This window comes from Typha latifolia, chromosome 4, assembly GCF_019914945.1.
Source record: "Typha latifolia isolate L0001 chromosome 4, TyphaL0001v2, whole genome shotgun sequence".
NCBI lineage: Eukaryota > Viridiplantae > Streptophyta > Magnoliopsida > Poales > Typhaceae > Typha > Typha latifolia.
Window position 1 is genome coordinate 13,927,158 of NC_133089.1, and position 11,512 is coordinate 13,938,669.

The following is an 11,512-nucleotide window of genomic DNA, read 5'->3' on the forward strand; positions in this document are numbered from 1 at the left end:
ACTGGATAACCCGACGAAATAACCCAATTTTAAATGAGTTTGAGTCATAAATGAATCAATCCGCATAACCTAATTATTAAGTATGTCGTATTCACGTTTATTACCTCAACTTGTTTAACATATTTAACATGTCTATGATATGCCTCACCTACTCATTTACGACAGCATAATATATTTATTATATGATAACTCTTTTATAACTCAACTAATCTATTTATAAGATGAAAAAAATTTGTTTGTAATTCAATTAACTTATAGAAATTTTAATAATGCGTGCCGCCTGATGACCAATTTATAATGCGTATAACTTATTTAATAAATTAGTCATATTGATTATGTTTAGAAATTCTGACCCACTTGTAATATCGTGATCCTTTTTCGAACCTGACTAATACGACTATTGCCGCCCGTAATTTTTCCTTAAAAATAGGGAGGTAATTTTGCAGTATTTTAATTTCTCTTTGATACATTATAGGTTGGTATGCTAAATAGTATAAATTGGAACCGAGTCGATCTTCTAAAGAAACATATAAGTTTAAACTATACGCATACAAATTAGTCTAATTTTTAAAAAATATATTATTATTGCAATTTTGTCTGAAAAAGATGTAGATGAACTATAAAGAGTAACGTCAATAATAAGTGTGAATTATAAGAGCAATAACAACTTTGAATATATTATATTTTACCCTTTATCAGAGAAAAAAAAAGGATAAAATTTAATTAATATAGAATATTTGTATGCTCAATTGATTATTCCTTTTAACAGAAGGAAGAAGAAAATAATTTATTATTAATATTATTATAAAATACTAGCATATCTAATCGAGTGCAAGATATATTTAATACAACTAACAAAAAGTCTTCTCTTTTTAGTAAGGAAAAGAAAAAACCTACCATATAAAGAAAAAGAAAAAGAAAAAGTGAGCCTCTCCTGCCAAATCTAAAATACATTTTGTATTTTGGATGCAAATCACCGATATCAAGGAAGGGGGTTAAAAGGGTAAGTGTGATTGATATGTGTAATAAAACTCCGACAAATAAAGAAAGAGAAAAGGTAGGGCAGTAGGGCTGGCAGGTGTTAGATTTGGGGGAAATCTGAAAGGACGATCTCCACCACCACCGCCCAACACGTCTCCAAACTAAACAATTTTCATGGCTTCCGCCTTTCTCCTCCCTCCACCTGCCGTTGCTTCCTCCTCCTCTCCCTCTTCTTTTCCTTCTTCTTCTCTTGCTTTCTTGGAGAGGCGGAGACCTCTCGTCCCCTCTCGCAAGCTGAGAGCTTGCGCTTCTTCGTCGTCTTCTCCCGAGCCCAAGGTGGTGGTCACCCGGGAGCAGGGCAAGAATGCCAAGCTCATCAGTGCTCTGGTAAAAATAAAAAACAAAAATGGCTTCTTTGCTTCTAATTTTTGCGAATTTGGGTCGAATTTGAGGAATGGGCATAGTGGGCTTGCGTTTTTTTTTTTTGCCTCAAAATGTGGAACCGCCAAATGGGGGCATCGGTTTTTGTGTCGTTGTACTTCTATATTTGGTTTTGGGATTGAGGAATGAGAAATGAGTTCTCTTTATGTTTGCCTCAGATGTATGAATTGGTGGTGCATTGGGTAAAAGTTTAGAAATTTCAGTTGGGCCGTTTGCATTTATTTATTTTTTAATCTCTTTCCTTGCACCTTTTATGCTTAGGTGAGCCTTTTTTGTTGTCACAAGTGACAAATTATCACTTCGCTGATGTTGCAGGCAAAGCATAACATCCACTGTTTGGAGCTTCCTCTTATTAGGCACGCTCAAGGGCCTGATGCGGATAGGCTTTCAGATATCTTGCGTGGTTAGTTGCAGTACTTTTCAATATAGGCCGTGCTTTTCGTTTCTATTTTTCTGGGTTTCTCTTTGTTTGATTTTATTTGTTCATTGCCCATTTAAAGAAAGTGATAGTGCTAGTGTTTTTTTTTTTTTTTATGTTTTGTTGCTCCTAGTTGCACATTATATTCCAGCCTTTCGGTAAATATCCTGGAAAAGTTCAAAACTTGGAATACTAGTCCAAAATAAGCAGCATAATTTGTCAATCAGACTGAAATGATTGATTTAGAATGATTCTAAGTGGATTCAAGTAATAGGCATGTAGCTTGACGTCTGACTGTCTAAGATTTTCGTTTTAAGCATTAAACTTATTGGTTACAGATAATCATGATGACATCAGGACACAGCTGATCTGTAAATCCATTTTCAGTAAAGTTTGCAAATGGAAGGTACCCCGTGAATATGTAGACAATGATGCATACTCACATAGTCACGCACACACAGTCACTATTTCTGTTTTTTCTGTTTGTTCCGACAACAAACATTGATCTTCTTTATTTGCAGTTCCAATTTTTTGATGTTTTTTTTTTCATCCAAGTATTGCGACACTGGGCAAGAATTTGATTGGTCTTTCTTCTTTCTAGGTACGAAGTTCGACTGGGTTGTCATAACTTCTCCTGAAGCCGCTGCGGTGTTCCTCGAAGCATGGAAGTAAGGGCCAACTTCTTTTCTGAGTGACTTCATAAGTGTTTGCTAGCTTCTTAAGAAAAGAATTGCTATGTTACAACATTAGTGAATAGCTCATGGTTTTCTTGCATATTGTTTTTAATGGTATGTGCCATTCTGTGAAATTCATAGTTCAGGAAAATGTGTGCTGTTTGATAACTTCCTGCAATGAATCAAGCATAAAGTCTAATGTTATTGTGATAACTTGTAAGGGTTGAGTTGTCATCAGAGTAACAGGTTGTTCACAGTGATTCTCAATTTTTTTTCTTGATAATTCTTACTACTCAGTTGTTCAGGACTTCAGAGATCTTGGGAAGAATTGATATTTGAACATTTGAAAATTCTGATAGTGGAAGTTGGCAATGCATGTGCAAAAATCTGTGGATGTATGGTTTCGTATGTAAAAGTCTGTCAATGCCTTTTGATTTCATGTAACATGTAAGATATTTCTAAATTCTAATGATATGTTAATATTAAAGATGTCGTGTGAAGTGTGGTAGTGGCAAAACATCGTGGTAGAGGGAGATACCAGTACATGTATGTGTATCAGTTTCTGCTTGCATCTGCATATGTATGTATATATGTGTGTTGTGACACCCATAAGAATTTTAATGTTAAAGTCCTCAAGTAAGAGAGATAGAGGATCTATAAACAATATCAGCTTCCACAACGTATCCCAGCACCATCTTCTTCTCTTGTTACCTGCACTCCAGTGGCTAAGCTGTTCCTTACCTTTGATCATCTGACTCCCTGAACGCTTGTTAATTTTTCTCTTGTTATTCCCTTCACCAGCAGTAGTTGGCTACTCGGCTCTTTCAATTGTTTTTTTTTTCTCTGGCAAGTTGCATATTCTGTTGGGAAAGGACAATATCAGTATTTATTACTTTATACATTTTGCTTGCCCTCATCTTTTACTCTTCTTTTGTCTTTAGTTCAAAGTTTCTTAGTTTCTTGTTTGGGCTACTTTGTTAAAAGTTTCTTTTTGTCTTATAAGTTATGTGGTTTATCTGTTTTATAATCTAGCTCATGTTATAGCTTTATATCTGAGTATACAATTATGACCTACGGATAATACTACTAGGCATGAGAGACAACAAATCAGATTTAAACTGTATGTATGAATATCTAATCCAAATCCAAATATATAAGCACAATAAGCACTATAAGCACCACGGCTCCCTTCTAAAAGAAAATTCTGTCTGTGCCCTTGCTAGTAGGTTAATATATCTTCTAGGTTGCACCAATATCTTCAGTTCTGACTGGAACAATATGCGATAGCACCTCCAGTATTAAAGAGCTTTCACTATGATGTAATACCAGGGCTGCTGGAAATCCTAAAGTGCAAATTGGGGTAGTTGGAGCTGGTACTGCGAGCATTTTCCATGAAGTATTGCAGTCTCCTGATCGATCCCTTGAGGTTGCATTTTCTCCTTCCAAAGGTACGCAATGCATTCCAAATAGTGTGCTGAAAAGCATCTTGCTTTCCTTCTGTAGTGTAAGTATACTACTCATTATGGAACCAGATACTATGGAGTAGGTCAAAGGATCTCAGAAGAACTTTGGTATAAAAGAACCTAGGAAGTATCTGCGTAAGATTGGTGCTCTAAATCATAGGAGACAAAGTTTGACATGTCTCAATGCTTTAAGAAGGTGTGCACGATGTAAGGTTGGAAAGTTGATAGAAAAACTGGTTTTAGGTAAAAGAAAGGATAAAAAGACTCAGTCATAGTAGGATGGATATGTATCAATATAGTAAGTAGCTGAATATAGCAGAAGGGGATTCCAGACTGGAACATAGTTTTGTTCCTCATAGTTCATGCTTGCTAGTTGATTGTTGAATGAAAGCACAAGTTGTTGTGCACCTTGAGTCTTTCTCTTTTCCTTTTTTCTCATTTTTCTCACGTTACCTATGATGATATGCTCTCCATTTATGAAAACTCTTGTTTGTTTGAGTAAGGATTATGGACTTTATAAGCATCAGCCAACCACATATTTGCCATTTACCTCTCTGGTGCTTTCGCACTATTCATTGAATAGAATAACTATTTGTCGGTCTTTTTGACTATATGACTAAGTCCACTGATATTTCACCTTACACAATAATTTTCTTTCCACTTCAGCTACAGGCAAAGTTTTAGCTTCGGAGCTCCCAAAATTCGGGCAGAAGAGCTGTGAAGTCTTGTATCCTGCATCTGTGAAGGCTGGCAGTGAAATTGGTGGGTCTTATTTGTGTATATAACAGTATATTTTCTCGAACGAGTTAACCTTTGTAATACAAAGTTACAGTACTTTTAAGTTGGATTTTAGGTGTTAGCCTTTTCCAATGGCATCAGTTCCATTAATTTCCTAAAGATATCTTTTTTGTTAATTTCATTTATGGAGTAATCATAAGCATTCTTCTCTTTATGCCTTTCCTTTTCCTATTCATGCTCTGTTTGTTGCGTCAGCTTTCTGTTTTGACTTCAGAAGTTCTCTCTGGACTAATCGTGCCCATGCTAATTTATGGAATTTATTTTGTCCTTTCCGATGCAGAGGTTGGGCTATCAAATCGAGGGTTTGAAGTGACAAGGTTGAATACATATAATACTGTAAGTTCTTGATTTCTTATTCGACGTATTACAATTTAGCTTTTTCTTTCATATTATTTTCTTGCCTTTGTTTATTTTGTCAACTAAATTGAAGTCTTGCTTCTGGACCTCTGTTGATGGTCCACAGGATCTTTCATGTGTTCTTTAGTAAGGTGAGGTTGCAAAGTCAATTGCGGAAGAAGTTTTTTTAATCTGATTCGCATCAGATTCAACATTATCTGGATGTTAACATAAAGATAAAAAAGTGCTTTCTATCCTGCATAAGATTTTTAATTATAAAGCTCCTTTAGATAGAGTCCTCTTTATTGATTGCTTATAATATTTCATGTGTTATTGATATTGCCTGTATAAGGAACAGCAACATCTGATTCATTATCCCTGTCTGTCCATCATTTGTACTTCCACAAACATTTCTCACAGGAAAGTGCCAAAAGAATATATTTTAGATCAAAGGCAGATGATATATTGACTGGTTCTCTCTATCAGCTTTCTCTTAGCAAATTACTTTACCTTCTAAATTGTGAAATTCTGCAGTGAACTTATTATCCTCGTAAAAAAGTAGCCTACTCTTGTGACTGAGATGCTGCTGTGATCACATTAGATTTCATGAATTCCACACTAATAGTTGGCCAAAATTCTGTAGCGGCATGGAATTTATCGCTGCAATATTCTTTAATAAAAAAGATATTCATGAAAGATTTTATGGTATTAAAAAGTTGAGTACTTGATAAACCCAGAATGCTTTCTAGCAAAGTTAGCCAATCATCATTCCGCATTAGTTTGGTTGGGGAATATTCTGATTTCCTCCATAAATGTATACGATACCATGGTTCTGGGTTTTCTGGAGATTATTCTGTTGCCTCGTGTGTGACCCACAAGACAGTCATAATTTTATCATAAATCGCACAAGATTATACTATACCCAGTAACTAAGCCTTACCTTCAAGGAAGATGTTTGCACTTGGCAGTTAGAATCCCATACAGATAGGATTTCAAAAGTGAAAATGCAGTGGAACACTGATTAGTGTGGATTGTGCAGATGCACAATTCTGGCATTATACAATAGATGTGTTTAAATGCAAATGCACAAGTAATGATGTTTTGTTTTCTTTCGCTATCAGACTAATTTATGGATTGGATTTTGAACAATATCATGGCAGTGTGGCACAACTAATTTGGTACATACACCTTGGCTCATGAGCCCTATTGTTACCATTAAACTGTTTCTTATTTGACCGGTTGTTACATCCACATGGCTTGCAAGTTTCTGATGGTTATTAGTTATTACTACTTGCTAAGCTATTTCTATTAAAAGTACATCAACTTTTTGATCTAGTGTGAGCTATTTAGAAGGTACATAACATTTATATCACTTGAACAGATTCTGATCTTGATAACTTTGTTAATGCACACTTTATTTCCACTTTATGCTCAGGTACCTGTTCAAGATGTAGATCCAATACTTTTGAAACAAGCTCTTTCTGCTCCAGTTGTTGCAGTAGCTTCTCCTTCTGCAATCCGGTAAATTACAGTAATTGCACTGTGACTTTCATACTTGCTCTGAAGTTGCAACGTTTTAAATATATCTGGAATCGTATAACTTTAAGTGGAATCTATTTATAGTGAAGTGCAATTACTCCAAAAGATGGCTAAGGTAAGACAGTCTTTAGGTGCTCTGCTAACTCATAATAGCTTGAAAATTTGAGCTCAACTTGAATAAGAAACAGAGGGACTACTCAGTCCAAGATATCCTTGTTCTCCGCTAGTCTTGATTTACAATACTCTTTTATCTTAGTTTATAATTCTTTTTTCCTGTATATATTAATGTTAAAATATGCAGTACTTTACTAATGAGCAACCTCTATCTGGAACAGTGCTTGGATAAATCTTACCTCGAAGTTGGAAAACTGGGATAACTCCGTCGCTTGTATAGGCGAGACAACTGCTTTTGCTGCAAAGAGATTAGGCCTGAAATATGTATATTATCCATCAAACCCTGGACTTGAAGGGTACGTACCTCTTTCTGTAGCCATTACCATGCATGGCCATTATCTAGCAAATCGGAAATTGGTGCCCCATTGCATGATTGCTGATGGAAATCTAGAGTCTTCTTATTTTAGCTTATTGGTTACAATGGCTTATATAACTTATCCTTCTAGATATAATATGGGTCAGGATATTGTATATATACTTCTGTATATATTTTTCTAAATTGGGTTTTTCTTTGTTTCAAATAACCTCCCGCATTTTAATCTTACTGCAAAAAATCACCTGCCCCTTTCAAATTGATGAATTAACTCCTTATTCTTTGTAATAACCCACTCTGGTTCGCTAAGAATATTCTACGCATATATTTTTGGTGAAAATATTTTTTCCTTTCTCCCTTTTCCAACCTTGAAATAAACCACCTCAAGGGCATATGAGTGACCTCTTACATTGGTTTTGAGATCCAACTAATTCACTCTTACATTGATTTTGACAGGTGGGTTGAGAGCATTCTTGAAGCTCTGAGAACTCATAATCAACTCCAAGAGGTTCTGCCCTCTCTCATTTTCTTCAATCATTTACAGCTTCTGCAGCTTGTTTGTTTGTGTTCATATGAACTTATTACCTCCTCTCTCTTTTTTTTTCACATTCTAGGCCCTAGTTTGTTGAAAGAGCAAGCTTGTCACAAACTTAGACTCCGCGAACTGATGTGCTGTTACTTCTGTGACGATTCTATCAAGTCTAAGCTTATAAACATGTTGCTGTTCCATTACATTCTTGCGTTCAACTGATCAGGATAAATTCTTCTGAAGATTGGCATGACCATGTGACACTGGACTAAAAGAGAGCAACCTACTAAGTACACTCCATGCCATGTATATAGTTGTATGTAACATCTTGTACAGAGTTCACGGAATGTGTATATCAAGCCTAGGAGAGAGACCTTTTTTTCCAATATAAGTGACCATTATTATTTTGATCTTAAAACAACAGTGGAGAGTCCGATGGCCCAAAAGTTTATTGAAATTTAACTTCAAACGCATGCTCTTGTAAGCAAAACAGAGTGCACACTACTAGATGCTTATTTTTGAGAAAGACCACAACATAGCCAGGCCATGAGCTTAATTAGTTCCTTGCTCAGGCGCTCAGGTTTGCATTCCTCATCTTTCTCTCATCTGAGAGTTTCTTGGCAAAGCTGGCGAGAGCTTCTTCGTTGGTCCCTTCGCCGCAGGGCTCATACGTTCCCGTTTCCAGGTTCACCCTGGACACTTGCTTCTTGAGTAGCCCCTTGCCCACCTGGATCAATTTCTCCATGTTTGCTTTCGTCGAGATATCCACGGAAGCCACATCACCAACCAGAGAATCATCCTTTAAAAAGGAATTTAAACAAAAAAAATTAATCGATTAGTCGAGATATATAATTTATTTATCCATTTGTTAGTCTCATCATAGTGTGGAATTTATTATGCACCTGAATGCGTAGATAGTTCTTCTCGCAGTTGAGTGCTTGGAAGAGAGTAGAAGCATGGATATCAACCATGTCTGCGCTTGCGTCAGAGAAGATATCAATCAAGGGTGTCAAGCCTCTGTAGTAGAGCCAGTCAACAATTCCCCATTTAGCGCAGACCGGCGCCGTATATGATCCGGCGACCTTCGCCGACCCGGTCCCGAGAGAGATGATGAGGAACTTCCCGTAGTCCGTGGGCTTGATAGGTAAAAAATCCTTGTTCTTCATGTACACCTCCTTCGTCACTTGCGACATGGCCAGCATTGTCTAATATATATAACACAAAATTAACTCTGTACTGCTAAATCTAGCAAACATAATACTAGAAGTAATTGCGCGTAAGTCCTTACTGGATTATTCGCAGCCATACCACCATCAACGAGATGGAAGTCTCTATAAGCCCCCTGTGAGTCTTTGGTCTGGAAGTTGTGTGCAGGGAGAAACGTCGGAGCTGCAGATGTACTGATGCAAACGTCCGATACGAGGGGATTCTTCAAAGGATTCTTCCCTGCCTGTTATTAAATTTAAAAAAAAAAAAGTAATCAAAGATTAAAGTATTCTTTTGCCCGTATATCTTTCCAAAAATAAAAAAAAATTCTTTATTTCCATCTCAAAACATAATAAATTAAGTTATATATACCTCGAAGGTTGAGAAGACGATGGGTTGCATAAGCTTGACGTCAAAAGTGGGGATTACTATGTTGGTTAAAGTTTGATCAAGCCGTGTGTTGGCGACCAGGCTCCGTATCTTGGAGTGCAGATACTTGCCGTCGTATTTAGGCCCGGCGACCGTGGTGACGGTGTTGAAGGCGGTGCTCAACGGCCAAATCCTGCATTGAATATCGCAAAATTAACCTACTACTCATGCACAAATTATTCGTTCTCCATTATTTAATACCTTTAAATTATCATTTAATCCATCACATTTTGCTTTTAATATCTCAAAAGTTCAAGCGTTCTTAATATACATAAATATACGTAGATAGTTGGTTATGATGGATGGATGATTTCATGAGTAAAACCTACAGTCTCTGAGGAAAAATCTTGGGGCCGTTATCCAAATAGAACTGGTTGATCTCACTTGCAGAGAAGAGTGGCCTGTTATCCTTGTTAGGAGAAGTAAGCATCGCAGTGACCAGGCCGCCGGTGCTCGTCCCGGCGACCACGTCAAAGTAATCCGCGATCCTCGCATCCGGTCCATCCAACTCCTACAAATAATTAACACCATGTATAAATACTATCCAAGAAAATAAGATACGTACTACAACAGTACAGTATACTAGTGTAGAGTACTTGGAGCTTAGATTCGAGGTATGCAAGAATAGTTCCCGGGATAAGTCCCCTTATGCCGCCTCCATCGATGGATAGCACCGTAATCATCTTCCCGGCGGAAGGAGGAGGGTTTGAAACCGTCTCAGAGGAGGCATCAGTAGTTTGACCCATGATCACTATTACGTGAGACTCGTAAGAACGAAGGTGAGAGATTAGTAATCTTAGTATATAGAGAGTAGTAGATTGAAGCCAGGAGCTTTTGCACTTTACTTCGCTCTATGGCTTGCTGGATATGTATGCATTTATAGGCGTGGAGAGAGGTGGAGTGACAAAAGTTTGGTGCAATAGACAGTACTAGTTAGGTAGGATAATTTACTTAGTTTTTTTTTTTTTTTTACTTCATTTTTTGGTTGGTTGTTGGATGGAATGCCTTTATGAAATGCTTAAAATATTACATAATATGATCCTTTCCCCAGAGCTTGGCTTGAAACATGTGCTAAAAAAGTGAAGGCATCTTTGAACTATTATGAAATCAAAATTATTATGATCTCTACTTCCCAAGTGGCCAAGCAGGTAGGCCCATAGAAAGCAAAACAATTAAGAGGGAAATAGTTGGGGGGGATGACCTCAATCATACTCTCTCACTCACTAGTGCAATTTTGCAATTGGTGTAAAACCAACCAGCAATTAATACTAGATAAATCCTAGGAAAATTTAATTTTATCTCTCTCATTTTTCTTTTCTTTTTTCTAGAGTAATGCAGCAATATATATATACTCACAGACAATTTATAAATATGGAAAATTTATATTTTATCTTCCTATGGTTATATTTAACTTATATATTCATCCTATATAGTTTTATTTATGTCACTTTATCTTATTATGATTATATTTAAACTGAATTTTTTTTATTATATTAGATTAAATTTGAAGATACTCATTAGAGATAATTGAATAAACTTTCTATCATATTTAAAATAATTAATACATATATATAAATTAAATGTACCTCTCAAGCTTTTCCATCTTCTCCAATATATCATTACAGACTTTAAATTTTATTTAGTCTTTAAGTATCATAATGTACATCCCTTTAAACATATGATTATAAAATGAAAAATTTAAATCATTTTTAAAGAAACAGATAGAAGATTCATATTTACTCAAACAATAGAATTATCAATATCACAGGTGTACCATAGTAGTTAAATTTCTTCTTTAGTTTGATTAAAAAGATACACTTTCACATTAGTCCAAACGGCAAGTAAACAAAATGATACAAACAAAAATTCAGAAAGATAGCTTAGTTTTATGCATAGTAACTATTAGGAATAATTATATTGACTCTAAAATATAGTGATGGTCTTACTTTTTCAAGATGTAATTTGAACCGATTGTTACATGACAATCACGTGTATTTTAATCCAGTCACCAGTATTTATGGGAAGATTTAATGTCATGTACTAACTAAACATGGGAATATATATATATATAGAGAGAGAGAGAGAGAGACAAGAGATTAGGGCAAAGTTCGGCTTAGCTGTCTTAATAGATCTTATTGCATCGTAGAATCATAATTTGACATCATCTTATCCATTTGGTAAAGAAAACTAGAGTTGAAAAATCACAAAATA

At 35.9% G+C, this 11,512-nt stretch overlaps 2 protein-coding genes across 2 annotated transcripts; one reads left to right on the forward strand and one right to left on the reverse strand.

Moving 5' to 3' along the window:
- Positions 1 to 1,027: 1,027 nt before the first annotated feature.
- LOC140787520 (uroporphyrinogen-III synthase, chloroplastic) lies at positions 1,028 to 8,160 on the forward strand. The gene is made up of 10 exons (XM_073136482.1): positions 1,028 to 1,368; positions 1,738 to 1,825; positions 2,442 to 2,508; positions 3,844 to 3,962; positions 4,644 to 4,739; positions 5,056 to 5,111; positions 6,547 to 6,632; positions 6,986 to 7,120; positions 7,594 to 7,645; positions 7,752 to 8,160. The coding sequence occupies exons 1-10, from the start codon at positions 1,156 to 1,158 to the stop codon at positions 7,764 to 7,766; spliced, it is 927 nt and encodes a 308-aa protein (XP_072992583.1). The 5' UTR covers positions 1,028 to 1,155; the 3' UTR covers positions 7,767 to 8,160.
- LOC140787519 (patatin-like protein 2) lies at positions 7,931 to 10,206 on the reverse strand. The gene is made up of 6 exons (XM_073136481.1): positions 9,898 to 10,206; positions 9,631 to 9,812; positions 9,245 to 9,434; positions 8,955 to 9,116; positions 8,569 to 8,871; positions 7,931 to 8,465 (listed from the first exon to the last, which is right to left on the reverse strand). The coding sequence occupies exons 1-6, from the start codon at positions 10,045 to 10,047 to the stop codon at positions 8,235 to 8,237; spliced, it is 1,218 nt and encodes a 405-aa protein (XP_072992582.1). The 5' UTR covers positions 10,048 to 10,206; the 3' UTR covers positions 7,931 to 8,234.
- Positions 10,207 to 11,512: the final 1,306 nt, after the last annotated feature.